The sequence below is a fragment of the Grus americana genome, chromosome 10 (assembly GCF_028858705.1).
Source record: "Grus americana isolate bGruAme1 chromosome 10, bGruAme1.mat, whole genome shotgun sequence".
Taxonomy (NCBI): domain Eukaryota; kingdom Metazoa; phylum Chordata; class Aves; order Gruiformes; family Gruidae; genus Grus; species Grus americana.
The window spans coordinates 23,323,597-23,346,619 of record NC_072861.1 but is presented as its reverse complement, the minus strand read 5'-3'; the positions used below and the strand labels follow the sequence as shown (position 1 = coordinate 23,346,619).

Below are 23,023 nucleotides of genomic sequence, written 5' to 3'. Positions count from 1 at the left end.
ATCGTGCCTTCGGCAGCCGCCTGATGAGCCTCGCGTCCTCGCCGTCGGGTCCGTGATCATCCTGGCGGCTGCGGCGATGGTACCCGAGTCCAAACCGTGGTCACTTCCCGACGCCTCTGCCCTGACCCAGCGCGCCAGCACGTTCCCCTGACCTCTGGAAGGGCTAATAAAAGCATCAGGTGTAACGCGATCACCGGGGCGCTTTCGGAAAAGACGAGGTCCAGAAATATCCCCGTCGCTTTGAAGCTGAAAGCGGCGATGCCTGCGCGAAGGTGCCGCAGGAGCGGCGAGCGGGTGTTTGTGGGGACCCCTCACGGCAGGTCCCCGAGCGCCGGTGGCTGTGGGGTCTCTGCGGGGTGGGATCGGGGTTCTCCTGGCATCTCCTTATGGTGGTGCTGGGGCACGCTGGTTGTGCTTGTTAGGTTAGTCTTGTAGTAACGCCCGCGTCCCCAGCCACTGCCCAGCTCCTCAGAGCAAGGGTTGAGTGTCTGTTGGGTTTTTCCCTCCAGACTATGATATACGGAATTTTTTTCTCTCAGTATTTGAGAGCAGGTGGAGCTGAGAGCCCCTCTCTGGGTCGGCACCCCACTGGGGTTGGGACTAAAAATCAGAGCTGCTGCGGGCGCATCTTGGCCAAGCCATGGGCATCAGGGAGGGCAAAGCCTCGGGGTGCTGGGGGTGGTGATGTGGGGAGCATACGGGGGCCCTCCGAGCAGGGGGTGGGTGCTGGCCGTCTCGGGGAGGAGGCACCTTGCCGGCGGGGAGGCTGGAGCGAGACCCGGTTAATCACTTGTGTTATTGATAACGAGCTGCTCGGGGCTGTCGGAAGGAATTTCTGGGCGTTTGATTCTGTGCCAGGGCTCGGCTCCGGCCATTGTTGCGGCGCTGAATCCTCGCGGCCGCTCGGGCCGTGTTTGAGTTGGACCAAAAGCTGTTTTAACAGCTGCCTCGGCCGGCGGAGCAGCCGGCGTTAACTCTTGGGAGCCGGGTGGCAGCGATCCGGCAGCTCCGCGTGCCGAGCGGGAGCATCCGCGGGGTCTGCGGGGCGGGATGGCACCTCCCGGCTCGTCCAAAACACGCGCTGGGGTTATCGCTCGAGGAAAACCTTATTCTGGGTTAAGGGAGATGTTGCAGAAACCACAGTTCGGCGATACAGGTTTGTTGTAAAACTCCCCAATAATGCGGTCGAGCTGGCGGGTGTAAGCGGTTACGCGTTAAATTTCCCGAGTGTGATGCGAGGATGACGAAAGGCGCCCGAACGGCTTCGGTTTTGGGGTGGGGAAAAGCCTCGTCGGTACGGAGCTGAGAGCAGCCGTGGGCGGTGCGCAGCCCCCGCCAGCCCTCCTCTTGGCTAAACTCTCGCTGCGCGGGGCCGCGTGTGTTTGCGGAGGTTTCTTCTGAAGAAACTCGATGCCCTCAAAGAAGCGCCGGGAGCGGAAAGCGATGGCGAGGGGCTGTCCCTGTGCGTGATCCCGGCTAGACGTGCAAAATGGATTTTACGTGATCCGGCCTCCTTGGAGAGCAGCGGCTGCTCTGAGGACGGGGAGCCGTGCTAGTGCCTGGCCCGGGAAATCCAGGCTGGTGCAAAGCTGCTGGGGCTGGTCCGTGGCGCTCCGTCCCGTGACGGGAAGGGGACCAAAGTGTCCTGGGGGTACGGGGAGCGGGGCCGTGTCCCTGCGCTGGCGAGCGCAGAGGGTGCACGAATGGCTTTTGTCACCTCCGTTGGGAGTCACCGCTTCCTCTTGCACGGCTGGGGGTGGTGGGGGGACGGGGAGGGGATGCACGGGGAGGGGATGCACGGTGCTGCTGCCGGGAAGCCTCGTGCAGCCCACGGGAGGCTGCTCGGTACTGACTGTTGCTTTTTCTTCTTCCCTTTTTTCAGACAGAAATTGCTAAAAGACTGAATACGATTTTAGCCCAGATCATGCCTTTTCTGTCACAAGAGGTAAGGGTGGTTTTACACCCCAGGTGGGGGATGCTGCTTCTCCCGGGGGGGGGCATGTGGGGGGTGGGTGTGGGGGTGTTTCCCCAGGAAGTCAGCACTGTGCCCCTTGAGGGGGGGGGGTCCCCTGAGGGGTCACGGACCTGCTCCCACCAAACTTGTGGTTTAGGGGTGTGGGGCTGCTCTGGGGGGGCTCAGATCCTGTGTGTGCGTTGCAAAGCCCTCAGGATGGGGAAGAGCCAGACCCCACGGGGGGAGCCAGACCCCACGAGGGGCTTTGCTTGGCCGTGGGAGTCTGCACTGAGCCCGTGGAGTAAAAGAGGCTGCGAGGGGCTGCTCCAGCTCCCTCTGCACCCGGTGCTCCATGGAGCGGGGAGGTGTGCCCGGGCTGCTGGGCTCACGAGCAAAAATACAGACAAAAAAAAGGGGTGACTGACTCCTGTGAGGGGCTGCGGGGGGGTCACACCTCAGCTGGGTGCCCCCGTGCCCAGCTCTGACCTGGCCGCGCACCTCTGTCCCCGCAGCACCAACAGCAAGTCGCACAGGCTGTTGAGCGTGCCAAGCAAGTGACAATGACGGAGTTGAATGCTATCATCGGGGTACGTGGACTTCCCAATCTGCCTCTCACCGTGTGTATACCCCTTTTATTCCTATCATTTACCATAACCAGAGGCAATCCTGCGCTCAGGCGGGGTTAAAGAAGGGTGGTCGCAGCACCCCAGCCATCCCGCAGCCCCCCCAAACCACCAGAACTCCCCCAATCTGGCATCTAGCGAGACGGGGGGGCGGCAGCCGCTGCTGGGACAGCCCGATTCCCCTCCCCGCGTGCTAATGCGGCACCGGGAGTCTCCGCCAGCCAAATTTGGTGTTCTCCGTGAGACCGGGGAGCGTTTGGGGAGCGGAGCGGGGCTGGGTGCCCGGCAGCCCTCCCGGAGCCCCCTGAGCCCAGGCGTGTCTCTGCGTGTGCTGTTGATGTGAAATGTGCTGTAAACTTGACGGAGTTGTTGTTCCATGCATTGACTTACCCGCTCCCGTCTTACCGGGCTCTCTCTCGCAGATCTTGGGTGGTTTTCTTGGGTGGGTTTTTTTTTTTTTTTAAGACTAACAATTTTTATTGTCTTTAATGTAATGGTCTCAGTCCTGCAGCAAACCCGCTCTCCATTGGAGCTCCCTTAACCCTGGGACACCAGTGTCCCCAGCCGGTGTCCTGGGGAGGTGGCTCCAGAGCTCCTCTGGCTTTTGGTGCTTGTTTTACAGAAAATACGGATTTTTAATTTTTTTTTTTTGTAACTATTTGCACTTCTTTCTTAAGCTACGAGGATCTTTGTGGTTCTTTGCATTTAACTTGCTCTTACAATTTTCTCTGGTTTTATGGGTAGCACCAAGTGCAGAATCGTGCTCCGGGTTCCTGCAGCCCTTGGGGCCGAGGAAAACCTCGGCTGCAGCCAGGTCCCTCATGGTGGGGTTTGTGTGGCGGTGGCACTTGGGAAGCGGTCCGGGCACAGGACCATCTCTTATTGGGTCCGCGCGGGGTGGCGGGCAGCACCGTGCAGCTGCCTGGCCTCCTGCCTGCTGCTGCCTGCACCTCGCACCTTCCCAGCAGGCTGGGAGGTGAACCGGTGCGTCTGCGGCGGGGACGGCAAGCGAGGGAGACGCTCGGCTTTGAGCTGCTTTAAGTCTCAGCCAGGAGCCCAGGCAGCTAGAGGCAGATATTGGAATTCAATTAAGGTAAATGAGCGGGGCCCATGACCCCCATTTTCAAGGTAATTGCTTCCTCGGATCAGAGCGAGTGTCGTCCTGTCATTAAGCAGCCAGCCATTTAATCGCTTTGCCTGACGAACTTTCGGGCGGCAGGAGTTATGGGCAGCCGGGGGAGCGCGGAGCTGAGCCGGGCAGGATGGGTGACGGGAGCGTCTCCTCCCGCTGCGCCTTGTCGAGGGAGGGACCCGGGCAGAAGGTGCTGAGCAGCGCCCTGCGCTTTGGTGGCTGAAGAGCGGGGTAGAGCTCGGCCGAGACGTGCTGCGGGCAGATGCAGAGCTGTTCTGGGTCGCGGGTCCGTGCTGCTCGGTGGCTGCTGCACCTGCCCCGGTGCCCCCCCCCCCCGTCCCCGAGATGTGAAACTGAGAGGGTTTGGGTTTTTTCCAGCAAACAGAATTTCTCCCCTCTTGTGCGTGCAGCGGTTTGTTATTGTAGGGTTGCTCACGGGGGCCAGATCGCTTGTGTGTGTTTGTTCTCGAGTGGAAGACGGCAGCGCGCTGGGGCGTGCACGGACCTGCACCCCCCCGTGTCCCACGGGGATGGGCCGCTGATGTGGGGGGGGACACGGGGACACGACCGGCGCCTCCTGCTGTGCCTTGCAGCCAGAGGAGGCGGCTCTATTTATAAACTGCACCAGCATCTTGGTGCAGGTGCTGCAAACAAAATTGACACACACAAAAACCCACACCAAATCATTAAAACCTTCTTTTTTGCCCCTTTTGAGGTCAAGAACTGTTAATTTTATGCATCTAGGCCATTGTCTCGCAGTTCCTCTGCTTCAGGCTTCTGTGAAATTGAGCCCTTGATTTGGTTATAGCTCTGGAAATGATTAGACTACTTTACTAAATTTAACGCAAGTGGTGAACTTAAGTGGTGAACCATTAAATCGGTTAACAAAGGCATGAAGCATGATGTACATAATCCAATTAAAAACACTCTACATACGAGATATTCTTTGCCAGCCTTTCTCGTAAATTGTAACCTCTTCATATCTTAACCATATTTGTCTGGCACATTCCGAGGGATCCCAGAAGGAAAACATCTCCGTGTCTGCGCGTCTCCGACCCGGGGGCTGGGCGATGCCGATGTCCCCGCTGTCACCCGGGGCCGGGTTTGCAGCGCCTTTGCCTGCACCCTCTTGCTGCAGGCTGGCGTCCCGGGCTCTGCAGGGAAGTCGGTCCGGCGTGGGGTCCCGCCAGCGGATGAGAAGCCCCCGTGCAGCATCCTGAGCGGGTCTGAGCCTGCCCTTCAGCTTGGGAACGCCGCAGAGGTGTTGGGAACGTCGCTGGCCCTGGAAGGCTGCCCCAAGCCCTCGCGTGTACCGTGCCGTTTGCACGGCTTTTTGGCGGGCAGGACCCCGATCCCGCTCCGAGGCGAGCACCCTGTCTTGTGCCGGCCGCCGGCCGAGGCGCGGGGCGCCCACCTGGGGCGGCTGGGCGGGGGGGTGTGTTTTGGGTGGTGAGGTGGCCGAAGAGCTCCTGCAGCCTGCCCTCCCCCAGGCTGTTTGCAGCAAGCCTCCGCGTGAAGGGTTTTTAAAAACAACCTTTTTTTGGGGAGGAGCGTGCGGGGCAGGGGAGGGAAGGTGGGCTTTTCAGCAGAGAAGACGCCAAGCCAGCAGCACTGCCGAGCTCCGCTGCATCCCTCCGCGCCGTGGAGTCCCGGGTGGGTTTTATCCCCCTCCGTAGAGTCTCCAGGACGTGATTCCCGAGCGCTGCGCATCGACCGCTCCCTGGGATAACCCGCACAAACGCGGTGGAGCGATGCCGCCGGGAAGGATGGCGGAGATGGCCGTGGGGAGCTGCGAGCGGAGCCTGGGGATCCTCCGGCACCTGCACGGGCACGCCGCGGGGATGTGCGCTGGGCTCGTCATCTTCTCCTTGCCGTGGGAGTGACCCGGCCGGGGCACGGCTCCTTCCAGCGGGCCGGGATGGAGGTCTGCAGCCCCGAGGTGTGGGGGTACCATCTTTGCTGCTCCGTGGAGCTGCGTGCAGCCCAGCCCCGACGCCGGATGGAGGGACGAGGCTTCAAACGGGAGCTGCCTGGCGAGGAGACTTTCCAAATGGATTCTGCTCACCGGTTCCTGCCTGCCAAAGGGGAGAAAAGCACCTTTAAATGATATCTCGGGGGATCACAGTGGGATGTTGTGTCTTGACATTCGTTTCCACCCCCGTGTGCCGGAGCGGGGCTGCTGCAGGGCAGCTCAGACCTTGCAGGGCCAGTCCCCCGCAGCTCACCGAGCCGTGTGATGGATGTATTTGCTGGCAGCTTAAAAAGAAAAAAAAAAAAGGAAGAACCCCGCAGTTTTCCGCTCCGCTGGAGGGTGAGGCTCAGGGTGGTGATTCTTCTTGCCCTGTCCCGACCGGGTGCTGCTGCACTTGCTCGCGGTGGAGCTACGTTGTCTCCCGGGGCCGTGCCGAGGCTGTGACGCCCACGGATGTCGCTGGGCTGGAGCGTTGCTGTGTGGTCCCAGGGTGCCCGTGGGACCGTGTCCCCCCCGCCCCCCCCCCCCTTCTCTGGGGCTCCTGCTGCTGCGGGGGGTTGTCACCCCAGGCTGGAAAGCTCCTGGGAGGAGCGTTATGCAGCGCAGATGTTTGTGCCCAGCGCGGATGTTTGTGCCCACCGTGGAAGCCGGAGGTTGCTGAGGATAAAGCGTCGGATCTCTGCGCAGCCCAGCCCTGCGGTGATGGGCGCCGCTGGAAAGCTTGCAGGAGAGGAGTGCAGCGCGCTGGAAACCATCGGGGCCGTTCTCCAGGGTGATGTGCTGGGATAATGGCCGGCCCTGCCTCTCGCTTAATGGGGGGAAATCACGTGAGACTGGGACTGTAAAGAGCCTCATTGATTTCAGCAAGAGCCGAGGCTCTGTTCCTCTTGTTTTGGTGTCGGAGGGATCGATCTCGGTACGTGCGCGTGGCGAGGAGGCAGGGACCGTGCTCCACGCTGTGGAGGGACGCACCAGCACGGTCCGGCAGAGCCCCTGGGGCTGAGGACCCCCCCGAGCCGTGGTGCTCCCCCCGCCCTGCCAGCCAGCTCTCCTCGCGCCGCTGCCTTGCACGCACCGGTTTGAGGACTCCTTCTCCCCTGGAGGTCCTGAGGATGCTTCCCCTTCTCTGCCCTGTGGATGGAGCAGCCCAGCAGAAGGCAAAAGCTCCTGCTTTTCGAGGACACAATGATTTATGCTTTTCCTATAACAGCACTGCAGAGGCCTAATTGCCTTCTCGATTTGGCTTCTGCCACAGCTGAGACCTCTGCGCTGCCTGGAAGAAGCTGCGTTTCAAGATAATGCATCTCCTCAGCCTGAAACTGCAGCGACTGCCTTTCCGATCTGACCCCGGCTTGCATCCTGGCTGGGGATTTCCCTCTCCCCTGCACAAGGCTTAGAAACCAGAGCCCGGCAGGTGTGGGTCGCCCACCCCCCCTGGGTCGCCCACCTGATTTCCCTGCACCCGGCAGCAAGAGGCTGCCGGGTCCCGCTGCGCCCATCGGCATGTGACAGCAAGTCAGCCCTTCCTGCTGCCCCCTAAAATAGGTCCTTTAGTCGGGAGGTGGGTGGAACCTGTGCTTCCCCTGAAGACATGGCCTCAGTGTGGGGGTTTTTCCGAAAAGCTGCATCCTGGCTCCTGCAGCTGGGCTGTGGGCGCTGGCGGGGATTCGCAGGGTGCACCGAGGGCTGTGCAGGGCGTGCAGCCTGCCCGCCGCCTCGCTGGGGCTGTGCAGCTCCGTGCGCGGCTTTGCGGCGGAGCCGCTTGCTGCACCATGGGTGCGTGGGGGGCTGCAGGCACGTGGGGGGCTGGAGGGCACCCGCCTTGCTTGAGGGTGGGAGGAAGAGTTTTTTAAGTGCAGCTCCTGTGCACGACAGGGTTGAGCCGTGCCCTGTGTGAAGCCGAGTGTGGGACCCCTGGGGTTAAACCCCCTTCTGCTGCTTTCCCCGTGTGTTTTGTGGGCTGTCGCAGGGACTGGTGCCACCCTGTCGGGCTGTACTGGGGTGTCACCCCCCGCCCTGTCGGGCTGTGCCGGGGTCACCCCAGCGCTGCAGAGCAGCGGCCGGTTCGGGGGCACCTGGGTGCGTCCCCCTGCAGCGCTGGGGAAGATGTGCTGGAAATTCCCTTGATGGAAATGTTGGAAACGTAGGGTCCCCCGTACCTGGGAGGGGGTTTTGGTGGATTCCTGCTGTGCTTTGAGCCGTGCTGCGGTGGCATGGCAGCAGCCCCCCACTCCCGTGGTGCGGGGCTGGGACTGAGCCCCTCGGCAGCTTGCAGGAAGGGCCCTTGCCTCCTTCCGTCCGTGCCCCTCGGGGTGCCCCGGGCAGGGCTGCGGGTTGGTGCTGCAGGATCCTCCACCACGCACAGCCCGGTCTGGTGACTGCTGCTCCCGTGCTTGGTGGCACCAGGGAGGGAGAAAACCTGATCTGAGCTGGCTGCGGGGACCTGGGGACGGCGTGGGGGGCTCCCCTGCGGCTTGGGCGTCCCCCCAGCCCGTGATTCCCACTGGAGGTCAGTTGCCCAAAGGCAACTTTCACCGGCAGCTAATTGGGTGCTGCTCGAGGCGGCCGTGGGTGCAGGCAGGAGGGTCGGAAACACGAGCACCAGCCCCGAGACCCTCCTGGCTGGACCGCTGCTGTCCTTGGCGCGGAGGAGCCGCAGGAGCGGTGGCCTGGGGCTCTTGAGGGTGACGCCACGGAGGGCAGACCATGTACTGATAGCCAGCAACTCAGATTTCAGCTTGTTTTCAAGTTTGTATTTGAAATAGAAACACCAGGGGATGCGTTTTGGTTTTTTCCTTCCGCCCCCAAAGCTGTAGTCCGGCTTTTTCCAGCTGAAAGCGAGCAGGCGTGGGTGCGGGGGTGGCTGTGGCTCATAGCACCCCAAAACCCCGGGGAGGTGGGGGGCAGCCGGGGCACCCTGCACCCTCCCGGCCGGGCTGGAGCTGCCTGCGGGGGTGCTGGGGGCTGCGGGGGCAGAGGGTGCACCCGTGGCTCAGCCAGCCCCGTCCCCAGCGCAGGGGGTGTCTCGCTGCCGTCAGAGGGGGACAGGAGCGGCAGGATGGGGCGTAGGCACCGTGCGGCAGTTTTCTTCTCCCCATCAGGTGCCTTAAAGCTGGTCCTGAGCAAATAAGCAAAACTTTTCCTTTCTGAGGTGGCCTGCGAGGACCCTGGATGCTCGAGTTTTCTTTCTCTGATCTGGTTTAGCAGCTGGCGCTCCAGCCAGAGCCGCTTTCTGCATCCTGGGTGGTATTTCTTTATTATTTTCTTTGCTTAATACCTACCAAAAAGCAAAACCAGCCAAGTCTGCAGTGATTGTGTGAATTGCCTTGAATTAAGGGTGACTCCTGCAGTCTGGCCCGGGGTGCGCGTGCCATGCACACGCTCGTGCCACCCGCCTGCAGTGAGGATCGTCCCCGGGGCCGTGCACGGGCACCCACCGTCCCTCCTCCTAACGGGGCTTCTCCTTCCAGGCACCCGAGCGGGGCAACTCCGCGGGGCATCACCTCGCCGCGATGCCGGCCGTGCCCCTTCCCGGCACTGCTCCCACCGCCGTGCCACCGCTCGATGCCTCGCATCCCCCCTGCCCCGGTCCCGCTGCCCCCTCCCCGGCTCACTGGTGGTTTCATTGCAGCAGCAGCAGCTCCAGGCCCAGCACCTCTCCCACGCCGCCCACGGGCCCCCGGTCCAGCTGCCGCCGCACCCCTCGGGCCTCCAGCCGCCGGGCATCCCGCCCGTCACCGGCAGCAGCTCGGGGCTGCTGGCTCTCGGCGCCCTGGGGAGCCAGGCACACCTCGCCGTCAAGGACGAGAAAAACCATCACGACCTGGACCACAGAGGTGAGAGTGAGGGGCTGGGTCGATACGGCCCCGGGGGAGCGGGGGCTGCTCATCGCTGCATCCCCCGGCGTGAGAAATGCCCCGGTCCAGGCATGGTGCTGCTCCCACGGCCCAGTCCCTTGGGAGCGGGCTTCAGGGGTCGGGATTCCGCTTTTAGGGATGTGGCTTTCCCTCAAGGATGCTCGAGCTCCTCGGCTCAGCCGGGGCGGCCGAGGGAGGTGCTGCCGCTGCGGCGGGGGGTTCCCGGCAGCAGCTTCCAGGCGGTACCAAAGCTTTCCCTGCGCTCGTGTTGGCCGAGGTCAGGATGCTCCTCGGGAGCAGCTCGGGGGGGTCTTTGAGAGGTGGCAGGGGAGGAGGGGACCTGCCTCCAGGCTGCTGCTTCCCTGGCTCGTTTAGGGCAGGGAATGCAAATTGCCCCGAGAAATGACGCCGGCAGCTTGACCTCTGTCGGGCTGATTTGCTCGCGTGCCCCCTGAGCTCGCACGCGGGTCTGAGTCCTCGCGGGCTTTGATGGAGTCTGGCTGCAAATCCTGCGTCCCCGTTCAGCCGTGCCTTAACGGTGAAGCAGCCTTCCTCCTCCTCCTCCTCCTCTCCATCGCCGTCAGAGCCTTTCGATGGGCTGGAAACCAGCAATATTCACTAGCCAACTTGCTGGTTTTGCTTACTAATAGCAGCAAGACAATCTTCTCGGAAGAAAAAATGATGCTTGAGTTCGGTTGCAAACCACCAGCGTTGAAGATTTTCCTCGCGAATCCCCCAGGCCGTTCCCACGCGAAGGTCTGAGATCTGCCCCGTAATGCGCCCGTTCGCAGGGCAGTTATCCAAGAGCCTCCCGAAGCTGCAGGGCTCTGCTGCTGGTGGATTTGGGGTGGTTTTCCTCCCGGTGAAAGCCACTGAGGAGCAGCTATCGGTAGCGATTACCCAATTACGTTCATTTTTCTGTGTGGATTCAAATGACCAGGAGATCCCGGGGAAAGCGGGGCTGGCTGTGTGCAAATTAACGGCTAAACCACAGCCGCTAACGTGGCTGCGGGGACGGGCGGTCGGGACCTTCTCCGGGATTTGTGACGTTGGGTACGAGAGCCTTAAGCTGCTGCCGTTCCGTTGGCATTTCGGGGCGTTTCCCCTTTCCGCTGTTTTTGCCAAATAAATCACGGGGATAAGAAGAAAGGGGCAGGAGGCAGCGGGAGCTGGGTGGGCAGGGGACGGGGATCCTAAGGCAAAGCCAAAGAGCCCAGCTAGGTTTTGAGTTAAGGCAGGAGACCGCGCGAGGAGGAGCTTCTAGGTTTATTTTTCTGTTTTAAGACTTATTCTAACTTGCTTTATTTATCTGCCTTCTCTTTTTATTTTGGCTGTGACCTCACCTCTGACACCGGCTTCCTCTAAAAGAGCGAGACTCAAGTGCAGTAAGTGCCATTACCTCCTTTTTTTTCCCTCAGTTTCTGGTGGCTGCATGTTTTTCTTGTATCTATTGTTTTACAAAACAAGACTTCTGGGCGTGAGCTCCAGGGATGCTTTTTGCACAGGTCCTATTTAATAAAAAAAAAAAAAAGCAAGCAAAAAAAAAAACCCCCAAACCAGCCCCACCCTGGCTGGAAGAGCTGCTGGGCTGTCGGCTGTGCCGGGGTGAGCGGAGCCGCCTCCTCCGGGCCGGTTATGAGATTTGGTTTAAATCTTTTTGATTGCTGCAGAGCTTCGAGATTCGGTTTCAATTGACTAAGCCCTGCGAATGAGCGCAGTCAAGTCCGCGTGGCTAAAAATCCTTCGGCGATTAGGAAAGCTATTTTATTCCTGATCACTCTTCTATTATCTTGGGTCATCTAATCTGTCGGGATGGGTTTTGGCTATTACGCTGTGTTAAGTAGGACTTGGAAGGTCAAGCAGTTAACTAACCAGCTAAATAACCGTGGTGGAGGGCAACCGTCACCTCCGGCGCGGCTGCTTTTCAGCTGCGTCCCTGACGCCTCGGTGTTAATAGCGGCGGTTTGGTTCTGGTTTTGGCCGGGTGCGGTGCCCGGGGATGGATGGAGAAGGCGGCGAATGTGGTTTGTGGGGGTTTTTTTTGGGGGGGGCAGAGGCTGGTGGGAGCCTTGTGGGGGGCTGCCCTCCCCGTGGGGGGCTGAGCCCGTGCCCCCCGCCCCTGGGGCGCACAATGCTGCCGTCTCGGGGAGGAAGAGCTGGCAGGACAAAGCCCGGCTGAGCCGCGGCTTTGCGGCGATTTCCTGCCATCCCTGAGCCCACAAATGGGCCTTCTGAGAGCCGGGGGCGGATGGGAAGAAAAGCGCCCGTTAAGGGGGGAGAGGGGAATTGGGCGTCATTAACCTGCTCCTTCGGCGGGGCGGGGGCCGTCAGAGATGGGAAGGTTCCTGATGTATAAAATAAAATACGGGGTATTCCCCGCGGAGGTTTAATGTGCACGATAATCAGAGTTAGTCATTCATATTTTCCTTGCCTTGCCTGTGCAATAAAAAATATTTAGTTTCTTGGCGGCGGGCCAGCGGCGGGCTGAATGGATCGATGCCTCTAAATGCTTGACATGATTCTCTGGTAGCTGCGAGGTTTTTCAGCATGACTGCCTGAGAAGAAAGACCCCGGTGTTATCCAAAGCTGCTTATTGGGTACTGAGGAGAAACATGAACTGCTTTAGTTCTCCCTTTCAGCCGGGGAAGAAAGGCAGGCGGAGGAGCTTAGGAACGTTTCTGCTTAGCGGGGCTGGCGGGCTCTGCTGCGAGACGTGAAGTGACGGTCACCTCTCCCGCCGCTCGGAGAAACGACCCCAGGGACGACATCTGCGCAGGGCCAGGGCCGTGCCGCGGGGTGATGCGGGGCCGGGCTTTCTCCGGCGCTCTCAAGCTGGTTTTGTGCTGCCATTTTTGCTCCCGGCCTGATCCCGGCATGCCAGGGGCTTTCCTGGGAATGCCGGCATCTCCTGGGCTTGGCACGGAGGGCCTCCCACCCCACCCCCCCGAGCAGAGCCGCACCGTGGGGTGCTGGGCTCCGCCGCGCCGGGTGCCGTGGGTTTTTCCAAACGTTTTTCTGATGCCCTTCGGCTCGGCGGAGCTTGGCTGCTGGCGCGGCTCAGCCGGGGCTGGGATGAAGCGGTTCCTTTGCTCCCCGAATGAACGCCGGGGACAGGACCCCGGCTCTGCTGATGCTGGAGGGAGGAAGCACCCGTGGGCTCTCGTGGGTGCCAGCCCTCGTGCAAAGCCCTTCCCCTGCCCAGGGCCGGGGCGAAGCCCTGGCGCTCCCCGGTGGGGGGCAGAGGATGGAGATGGGTCTGGTTCAGGGGAGCGCAGCTTTTCCCCTCCCTGCATTCACCGGTACCTGCTGGCGGATCCCCGCGGCTGCTGGGAGCTCTGTAGTTGCACGCAGCTTGCTCCCAGGGTTTGCTGCCTTAAACAACCACCAGCTCCTCCCTTTTTTTTTCTGCTGTGCTTTTGCAGTGAATAGGCTCGGGTGCCCGTGAACAGCCTTGCTGGAACACAGCAGCGTCCCCGGGGCTCGGGGCGATGCTTGGTGCGGCGGTGGCCGAGCTGGACCCTGTCCTCAGGTCTCTGCCATGGGGGGCCGTGGGGTCCCACCCCACCGTTGGGGTTTCAGGCTAGGGCAGGGCCGGATTTCGGGTTCGGTGCTGGCTGGAGGGCTGTTTGCGGCACCTTCTAAGCTGCTGCCTGTGAAGTCCCATTTCCTTCTGTTGCCCACTTAAAAGTTCTGTCTGTTATTGCAGAATAATTCTGTTTCGCCCTCGGAAAGCCTGAGAGCCAGCGAGAAGCACCGGAGCTCCACAGACTACAGCATCGACTCCAAGAAGCGGAAAGCGGAGGAGAAGGACAGCATGAGCCGATATGTGAGTGGCAGGGATGGGCTGCGGTGGGGGGGGCTGAGAGCTGCCGGGGGACGCGGTGGCACGAGGCGTGGGGGGTGTGCAGCACAGGTTTGGGCAGGACTTTGGGTGGGAGAAAGCGGGATTTGGGTAAAACTTTCCAACCGTGGTGTGGGTGACCTGGGTCCTGCTGCTGGCGGGGGAGGGGGTGGGTGGGTCGATTCCCTGGGGGGCTGCCCCCCGCCCCGGGGTTCAGCGGCTCTGTGCGGGATGTAACTCACTTTGTGTTTCAGGACAGCGATGGTGACAAGAGCGATGACCTGGTGGTCGACGTCTCCAACGAGGTGAGCCATGGGGGTGTTTCGGCAGGTCTGCTCCTCCCCCTGCGGCACCCTAGGGGGGTGGGGGGCGGGGGGCGATGCCTTAGGGGCCCCCCGACCCTGGTCCAGTTCCTGCCTGAAAGAGGAGCCGGAGGGAGCCCCCCTCGCTGCTGGGGGTGCCAATGCTTTCTGCTGTCTCGCAGGACCCCGCCACCCCCCGGGTCAGCCCAGCCCACTCCCCCCCGGAGAACGGCATAGACAAAGCCCGCGGGCTGAAGAAGGGGGACGCGCCAAACAGCCCGGCCTCGGTCGCCTCCTCCAGCAGCACTCCCTCCTCCAAGACTAAAGACCTGGGCCACGTACGTCCTTCGCTCTGCCGGGGGGGTCGGGCCCCGCCGGTGCTCACTGGGTCTGGGGGCTTGTGGAGCAGGGGCTGCGGGTGCCGGCGGTTGAACCTCATCCATTCATTCTTTCATCCCTTCTCCATCCAGAACGACAAATCGTCGACGCCCGGGCTCAAGTCAAACACTCCGACGCCGAGGAATGACGCTCCGACCCCGGGGACGAGCAGCACCCCGGGGCTGCGGCCGATGCCCGGCAAGCCAACCGGCATGGACCCCCTGGGTGGGTACCGCTCCCCTGCGCTCCCCCCGTGCCCCCTCTCTGCTGCTGTCCCCAGCACGGCTTCAGCTCGCACCCTCCATTGCGGGGGACGGCAGCTTTGTGGGGGGATCAGGCTTTTTGGGGACCTAATCCAGCTGAGGGCAGGGGTGCCGGCTTGCTCCAGTGGTCCCCGTGCCAGAGACGGGGTGCAGAGGGGGGTCCAGCCGTTACATCCCCTCCTCCGGGGCGAGCAGGGCTCCGTCCCCTGACCGTGTACCCAACCCTCCTGCAGCCTCGGCCCTGCGGACGCCCATCTCCATCGCGGGCTCCTACGCGGCTCCCTTCGCCATGATGGGGCACCACGAGATGAACGGCTCGCTCACCAGCCCCGGCGCCTACGCGGGGCTCCACAACATCCCCCCGCAGATGAGCGCCGCTGCCGCCGCCGCCGCCGCCTACGGCCGGTCGCCAATGGTGAGCTTTGGAGCTGTACGTAGCACTTTTTAGCTCCTTTTCTTGCTCCCGGTGGGGTGGTGGGTGTGGGGAGGGTCCCAGGGGGGTGTAGAGGGGGAGGACTTCCCTGTGTCAGCTGTGGAACTGGGGCTCATCGCCGGCTGTGTTTTGACTCGGCCGCTGTTGAAGGGTGCTGGGCGTGGAGATCCCTCCCGGTGGGGTGATGCGCGTGTGCCATTACGTGGGGGTTGATCCTTCCCCGCCCCACGCGTGGGAAGTACCCGCTGCGCAGCCCCCTTCCCCGTACTCTTGCTGAACACTCAGTCGTGTGTTTTAAGGCAGAATACAGGCAAAACAAGAAGCAGAAGGCTGCCGTTAACGCAGAGAACGGGGGTTTCTGCAGCTGGAGTGCTGGGCATGGCTTAGCTGCTCCTGTCCCTGGGGCCTCGGGAGCAGCACGGGGAGGGTGAGCGTGTCCCACGCTGGTCCTTCCAGACCAGAAACCTTTGGGTAATTCCCCAGCCCTTCCCCTTTCTGCTAGGGAAAAAAAAAAATAACGATTAGCGTTAGCTATTGAGCAGCAAAGAGAAGAGGGAGCTGCCGAGTGCCCCCACACCTGCCCAGGCGTGCGGATGGGAAGCTGTTTGCTTGTGTGCCCAGCCCGTGCCTGGCCTTACCCGCGCGTGTGTCTCTTGGCAGGTTGGTTTCGACCCGCACCCGCCCATGAGAGCCCCCGGCCTGCCCTCGAGCCTGGCGTCCATCCCCGGAGGGAAGCCGTAAGCCCCTCTTGGTCTTTTTCTGCACCGGGTGGGGATGAGTGTGTCCGGGGTGGAGGTGAGCGTGGGGCTTCACCCGGGGCTGGGTCCCACCGAGCCCCCGGAGAGCAGCGGTGGTCTCCGGCCCCCAGCAAGGCACGACCCGGCAGCCGGGTTGCAATGCCACCCGCCCCCCCCTTAGGCTGGGTTTGCAGCAAACCCCTGCCTCCGGGGCTGAGCCCCCCGTTTGCCCTCCTCCGGCAGAGCCTACTCCTTCCACGTGAGCGCCGACGGGCAGATGCAGCCGGTCCCCTTTCCCCACGACGCCCTGGCGGGTCCCGGCATCCCGCGGCACGCCCGGCAGATCAACACGCTGAGCCATGGGGAGGTGGTGTGCGCCGTCACCATCAGCAACCCCACCAGGCACGTCTACACCGGGGGCAAGGGGTGCGTGAAGATCTGGGATATCAGCCAGCCGGGCAGCAAGAGCCCCATCTCCCAGCTGGACTGCCTGGTAAGGGGGCTCGGGGCAGCACTGCCTCGCGCGGGAGCTGGAGCGTCCTGATGCGTGAGCGAGCCGCAGCGGATTACTCCTGGTCCCCAAGCATGTATCTCCCCTGCTTTCCCCCACCTCCACCACGGCGAATCATTCTCTGCCCTCCCGCTAACGTCTCTGTCCCCTCCAGAACAGAGATAACTACATCCGCTCCTGCAAACTCCTTCCCGACGGCCGCACGCTGATCGTGGGAGGGGAGGCGAGCACGCTCACCATCTGGGACCTGGCTTCCCCCACGCCGCGCATCAAGGCCGAGCTGACCTCCTCCGCCCCCGCCTGCTACGCCCTGGCCATCAGCCCCGACGCCAAAGTCTGCTTCTCCTGCTGCAGCGACGGCAACATCGCCGTCTGGGACCTGCACAACCAGACGCTCGTCAGGTGAGCGAGCCGCTGCCGCACAGGGCTGGGAGCGCCGGGGGTTGCTCTTCTCCATGATTGGGGTCTTTCTGGCCACGTTTGGGTGGGAGGACCTTGGGGATGGTGACCAGAGCGCCGTGGTGATGCTTTGCCTGTAAGGAGCCCAGCAGGCTCGGCCGGGCTGGTGTGCCTCGGTGGAGGGTGCTCCCTGGCTGGGTTTGCAGGCGTGCTTGGTGTGGGGAAGCCTCGTAAATGCGGCTTGAAATGACCTACGTGCTTTTCGCTAGTGCTCCCCTTAAAGATTTTGCATTATGCTTTGTTGTTTAAAGGCAATTCCAAGGCCACACAGACGGTGCCAGCTGCATAGATATCTCGCACGACGGTACGAAGTTGTGGACGGGGGGTCTGGATAACACCGTGCGCTCCTGGGACCTGCGGGAAGGGCGGCAGCTCCAGCAGCACGACTTTACCTCCCAGGTGAGCACGGGGTGCCCTCGGCCCCGGGAGGGAGGAACGTCCTGGCCTCGTTGCGCAGCTCCTCGCGGAGACCCCGTGCAGGGGTTTGTCCCGCCGGCTCGTGCGTGGCCGTGGGCTCTTCCTGCTGGGAAAACGCCCGGCACGGCTGTCCCCAGTGCTTCAGGTGTAACGCAGGAGTGTTCCAGGCAGTAAGAGCTGCGGGGGCTCCCTGGCTCTTGTTTCAGGTCGTCTTTCGTCGCTTTTTCATCCGCTGCAAGACTAGGCTGCGTTAAGCAAGCAGCGTTTCCCTCGGGATGCCCGTGGGCGTTACAGGCTGGCTCTGGGTGCCCCGCAGGTGGGATGGCTGCAGGGCTCAGCCACCCGCTGCCTCCTGCAGACCCCCCCAGAGCCCTTGTTCGAAGGGGCAGAGCTGGGACCTTGTGTCCTCTTAGCAAGCGCAGCAGTCTCGCGGGGCTGGAGCCGCCCGGCGTTGGCAGATCTCGCGCAGCCGCCGCTCTCCAAACCCTGCCGCACCTCCTCAGGGCTGCCCAGCAGCCTCCACCGCTGCTGAAACTGGAGTTGTGCGATCAGAGTCCGGAAAGGCAGCAGCGTGGCCGAGGGCTCTGCTCCATCCCGGCTGCTGACCCCACGGCGCTGGTGGTCGGGACTTTCCGCTGCATTAGCGCTCGCCATCACGGAGCCGGGCATCCAGAAGCCGTGCCACCGCGGTTTCCTTAGAGTTTATTTAGTCTTGCTGCCTTCCACGCCAAGTTTTCCTCTCCTGGAGAATGCCAGGAAGGTACTTTCTGTCCAAAGGCAGACGTGCTTTCCCTGGAAGAGGCTGCGTTGCAGCCGGGGTGCCTCGGCCAGGGCAGGAGGCGCAGCCCCCTCGGCCGTGCCGCAGGAGCAGACGCCGTCCGCCAGCTCCTGGCTTTGCTGCGCCCGCGTTTCAGCGGCTGGGGACGCTCGGTGATCTAAGAGGACCGGGCTGCGTCCTTCCCCACCTGTCGGGCTGTTTCTCTTCTGAATTGCTGGCCTGCCAGCGCTGCGGGCAAAGCCATTGCGTTATGGAAATCACCCCCGGCTCCGCTCGTGCCCGCCCTGGGGAACTGCCGGGGACACGGAGGTGACGGGTGCTGTGCGGGCAGGGGGCTGCAGGCAGAGCTGGCGGGTGCAAACCCCCCCTGAGCGCTCCTGTTTCCCCCCCCCCCCCCCCCCCAGATCTTCTCGCTGGGGTACTGCCCGACGGGCGAGTGGCTCGCGGTGGGCATGGAGAGCAGCAACGTGGAAGTGCTGCACCACACGAAGCCCGACAAGTACCAGCTGCACCTCCACGAGAGCTGCGTCCTCTCCCTCAAGTTCGCCTACTGCGGTAAGCGGCTCCGACCCTGAACTTGGCTCCCCCGGCTCCTCCGGTGGGAGCTGGCGATGCGCACGAGGACCGCGTCGAGGAGGGATGCGCGGGGGGGGGGGGGGCTGAGCACGAAGGCTTCCGGCAGGATCTGTCCCACGGATGGTGGAGATGAGGATTATCCCTGTGACCGGTCCTCCTGCTCTGCCGCGTCGCGTGGCGGGAGGTGAACACCGTGTGCGAGCGCTGTGCAGCCTGGGGCGCGTCCCGTCGGGAGAGGGGCTGGGGCCAACGTCTCTGGAAAATCTCCAGATTTTCCAATTTCTCCAAAATCTCCCATTTCTGAGGGTAAACAGCCAGAAGTCTCCGGGGGGCCGGGAGAGGACGGTCGCAGGGCCTGGCCGGGGGCTTCGGTGCTGCCAGCCACGGGGTGGGGGGGGTCAGCAGCGGCAGCTTTCGGCTGCTGACACCGTCTTTCCTGGCACAGGTAAATGGTTTGTGAGTACTGGAAAAGACAACCTGCTCAACGCCTGGAGGACGCCCTACGGAGCGAGCATCTTCCAGGTGGGAGGCTGCCTCTTGGGCAGGGCCGGGGGGTGGGCTGCACCCGGACCCCCTCTCGGCATCATCTCAGGGGGCTGCCAGCCCTGGGGAGGGGGGAAATCCTTTTGGGGTGGCCGGATCGCTACCCAGCGTGTGGGATAGGGGGATGCCACCGGCACGGATGCCGCTCGGTGAAAGGCGGCTGCGGCAGCCTCGTCGGGAAACCAAAGTGATGGTTTTTCTTTCCTCCCCCCCCCCCACCCCCGGCTCCTTTTCCAGTCCAAGGAATCCTCGTCCGTCTTGAGTTGCGACATTTCAGCGGATGACAAGTACATCGTCACGGGCTCTGGTGACAAGAAGGCCACAGTCTATGAGGTCATCTACTAACCGCGGATTTTATGGCAGGGCTGGCAACTCCCAGCACCGGCAGTGGCAGGACTCGGGTGGCCGGCGTGGAGCAGCCGGGGGCTCGGGGGGGCTGCCGCGGGGTGGCCCCCAGGGCTCGGCCACGGACCGGCACGCTCCGGCGGGGCTCTGCCTCAAGGGCCCGGCGTACAACACACACGGATTTATTTGGAGGTCTGCAAATATGGCACACATTGAAGCCCTAAACGAATTTTTGTTTGGTTTTAGGGTTTTGGGTTTTATTTTGGATTTTTTTTTTTTTTTTGGTTTTCTGGTTCTTTCCGTCTACGCTTTGGTGGCACTATAAAGGACTTATTTTTTATTGTGACTTTTTTTTTTTGTGCATCCTGCATAAGACTTGTGAAAAATGTAAATAACGGACTAGTAAATAGCATTGGAAGGGTGGGGGACCCCTCCCGGTACACTAGTTGTGTATTTTTCGTCTGCTGTAATTGTATTCCACTGATGGTTTTGGTGGTGGCAATTTTTTTTTTTTTTTTTTTTTTTTGTTCCTTACCCCCCCCCCCCAAAGCGTCCGCTGGGACGTGACTTTGCCGTGCAGCGCGTAACCAGGCTGAGCAAAGATGTCCACTGGTGAAAGTTGTTCCTACTGTCGTACCCGTGCATTGTTCGGTGTGTTAGTGATGGTGGGACGCTGCTGGGACCGCGGGGGACTCGGTCGGATCCTCAGCTACTGACGGGACATCAGCAACACAATCACCTTTTTTTATATATGGATTTTTTTTTTTTTTTTGTGCTCGTATGTTTGAAGAAAAGGGGAAGCCCACGCTGCGGGATCGTCTGCGCAAGCCCTTCTTGGTCTTCGGACAGAAGCAATGAGGAGTGATTTCAAAGAAAGCATAGTAAATTCAGCTCAGGGAGCCACGAAAGATAATAGCAACTTATGTGTTTTGTATTCAAATGAAAGTAAAGAATTAGAATTGATAACCTTTAAAATACAGTTTTTTTAAAAGCAAAGTTTACTAACAAGTAGGGTTTGTGTGTGGTGGGGGGAAGGGGCTGGCTTTGGTAGGGTCCTGTGGGCTATATGGTCTTGTGTCTTCTGGTATATAGGTTCCGATGAAGCAAACCCCTCCCCGCACAGGCCTGCGTTTCAGCGTTTTGTACTAAAGGGTTAAAAAAAAAAAAAAAGACATAATGGGAAATAAAAGTATTTGTGTAGCAGAAGCGCTCACCCTGTATTGTAGCATATGGGAGAGAATTTTTATACGACATTTTTATGGATTATTTTTTAAGTTCTGATTTTAATCTGGTCAAAAATAATAACAATTAATAATGCTTAGGGTTCAGGTGAGAACTGCCTGGTTTACAGAGGTGGATAGTACAGACGGGGGAGAGAAGGGTGGAGCGGAGGCGGTTGGTACCCGGCTGTTCTGGGGCGCGTGGTCGGCATCGCATCCCTCCGAGCGGCCGCGCTGGGGCGAGGAGAGACGAATTGGGGCTTTGAAGGAGATCTCATGGGCAATGATTTAATTTTTTTCCCATCAAAGTAAGAGAGTTTTTGAGATTTTTGCCCTTTTCTGTTCAAAAGAGAAATAAGGGGAATGGGCCGGGCAAGCGGTGTCCGCCCTGCGTGGCTTCGCTGCGTGCCCAGGAGCTGGGACCGACCTCGTGCGCTAATGACCCAGCGACGGCAGAAGCAGCGAGCTCTGTGGTTTGGCTCAGAAAAAGGACTGTGACTGTGCCCCCGGTGCCACCGGGCCCGCGCCGGGGCCTGCTCCGGGGTTCAGCGCTGCCCCGGGTGCGTTTTGGGGTTTGGATCCAGGTGCGGATCTGTGCGGGGGCAGCTCTGCCCCTTCCCCCTGCACCCCAAGACCTGGGCGCAGCGTCTGACCCCGCGGCGCTTGGAGCATCCCCCCCTTTGCGTTGATGGGGGGTGCGTTGGAAAGGGCTGGGGGGCTTTGAACTGACCCCCAGGGTAAGGCCACCTCCAACTCACGTCCTGCGTGGTTGGTGCTTTGTTTTCCTCCAAAAAAAAAAAAACCAACAACCAAACTCCAAGAAAATAAACCAAAATAACTGCATGTACCGGAGCTGGTGGAGGGTTACTGAGTCAGACGTCTCAACTTTACACCAAAGTATATAGCAGAATATGTACAGCTGTTAATAACTACAACTGGTTTTTGTAAAAAAGGGAGAAAAAAAAAAAAGAAAAAAAGCAAAAAGAATAAAAGGTAACTGTAACGAAGCTCAAATGAAAGCAAAGTGTCTATAAACCATTTGCTCTCTGACACCCTGCCCTGAGTTGTTAATAAAAGCAAGCGAGGGGCCGGGGGCACAGGACACCCCTTGCTGCCGCAGATGACGGCGGAGGTCGGCTGGAGGCAGAACCGAGCGCGGGACGGATGGGAGCGGCCGACTGCAGCCCCCAGCCCTCCGCATCTCCCCTTCCCGCGCTGCGGGGGCTGCGGCCGTGCCCTCCCGCCCGGGCTGCACTGCGAGGGACCAGCTCCTGCCTTGGACGTCCCCCCGTCTCCTCTCAGGGCGAGCAAGCACGCTGCACCCCATCGTTTCCCTCGATTTCCTGAAGGCATCGCCCAGCCGCGGGGTTTCTGCTGCCGCAAGCCTGCAGCGAGGATTTAGGGATGCGGAGAAAGGGCTGGGAGTAGGGGACCCCGCAGCCCGGGGCGGGGGGCACGGCCAGCGAGGCGGGATGCTCGCCGGGGCTCGGGGACCACGGGACGCGAGCACCCGCGTTCCTGCGCTCTCAGCCCGGGTGCCTCGACAGACAAAGCACTTTCCTTGAACTAGGACATATGTACCGTCCTACGGGGGCTTCCCCGTGATGTATTGAACATGACAGAGCCTGCTGCGAGGGAGAAATAAAAAGCAGGAGCAGCACTCTAACTGCTTGGGTTTCCGATAATGTACAGCAGTAAATGGTTATGAGTGCATTTAAATCTGATTTTAAGCTGGATGGAATGAGGGGCTTACACAGGGGACCATTAAAAGATAAAAATTGCAAGAAATCCTTTGTTGTAAGATTTCGGAGAGCCCGGTGCAGGGGAGCGGAAGGGTTCGGCGAGGCCCGGATCCCCCCTGGCACCCCCCGGCGCTGCCCCTTCGGGCACCCGATCGCTGCAGCTTCTGCTTTCAACAGTTCCCGGCAAACTGTTGCCCTTTGCAATTAATTTGGTTTGACTACGACCTTTCCGAAAGTGCTGACGGAGGAGGTGTTAAAGCCGTGCGCAGTCTCTCCGATTCCCATCTATGCTATCAGCCAGGCGCCGAACGCCCGTACTTTATAATTAAAGCCCCACACACTAATTTTTTTTTTATTATATATTCATAAGGGCTTTTTTTTTTTTTTAACATGGTTTTAGTTCAGCCTCGGCCGACGCTCCGTGACACACCGGGGTGCGAAGGCAGAGGCCTCGCACGTCAGCGGGCAATCGGGTGGGAGTTGCGGTGGGGCACCAGGATTCACCCGGTGCCGGTGCTCGCCCAGCCCGAGGCTGCGCCGCGCTGCACGTGGGCCACGGCCCGGCACGCCCGGCAAACGGCACCTTTTGGGTTGCATTACCCGCTTTTCAGTAGCGATTTCCTTCCGTGAGCATCACGTTCCTGCAAGGGAGGGCTCCCACGGAGACGTGCAAGGTATTCGATCCCAGCAGGCGCTGAGCACCAGAACCGAGCTGTTACACTTTTGGTTGCACCCCAACATTGCTCCCGGCTGGTTTCCCGATCCCGGAGCCCTTGCAGGTGAGGACGGAGGTTGCACCGGGAGGGTGCTGCAGCTGGGTGCAGTCACTGCTCCCGCAGCTGCCCCGGGGCTGGGCACTGCTGCCCCTTCCCAGCCCGGCTCTCCGGGGCGGCAGTCAGCCCAAACTGTGCTTTGAGTAACCCATAATTATCAAATTGCA

General features: G+C 61.0%; 1 protein-coding gene across 12 annotated transcripts in view; it reads left to right on the top strand.

Moving 5' to 3' along the window:
- TLE3 (TLE family member 3, transcriptional corepressor) overlaps positions 1-21,391 on the top strand; it is a 30,263-nt gene extending 8,872 nt beyond the window's left edge. For 3 of the 12 annotated variants that reach the window (XM_054837396.1, XM_054837395.1, XM_054837397.1), the window contains exons 6-20: positions 1,883-1,945; positions 2,467-2,571; positions 9,313-9,517; positions 10,907-10,923; positions 13,245-13,364; positions 13,634-13,684; positions 13,864-14,284; positions 14,556-14,737; positions 15,416-15,492; positions 15,736-15,985; positions 16,158-16,405; positions 16,714-16,861; positions 18,062-18,212; positions 18,679-18,755; positions 19,014-21,391. In XM_054837396.1, coding sequence (XP_054693371.1) covers positions 1,883-1,945; positions 2,467-2,571; positions 9,313-9,517; positions 10,907-10,923; positions 13,245-13,364; positions 13,634-13,684; positions 13,864-14,284; positions 14,556-14,737; positions 15,416-15,492; positions 15,736-15,985; positions 16,158-16,405; positions 16,714-16,861; positions 18,062-18,212; positions 18,679-18,755; positions 19,014-19,121 — 2,223 coding nt within the window. In that variant the 3' untranslated portion in view covers positions 19,122-21,391. Of the gene's footprint in view, positions 1-1,882; positions 1,946-2,466; positions 2,572-9,312; positions 9,518-10,906; positions 10,924-13,244; positions 13,365-13,633; positions 13,685-13,863; positions 14,285-14,555; positions 14,753-15,415; positions 15,493-15,735; positions 15,986-16,157; positions 16,406-16,713; positions 16,862-18,061; positions 18,213-18,678; positions 18,756-19,013 lie in introns of all 12 variants that reach the window. The other 9 variants (XM_054837406.1, XM_054837403.1, XM_054837404.1 and 6 more) reach the window with 9 other exon arrangements.
- Positions 21,392-23,023: the final 1,632 nt, after the last annotated feature.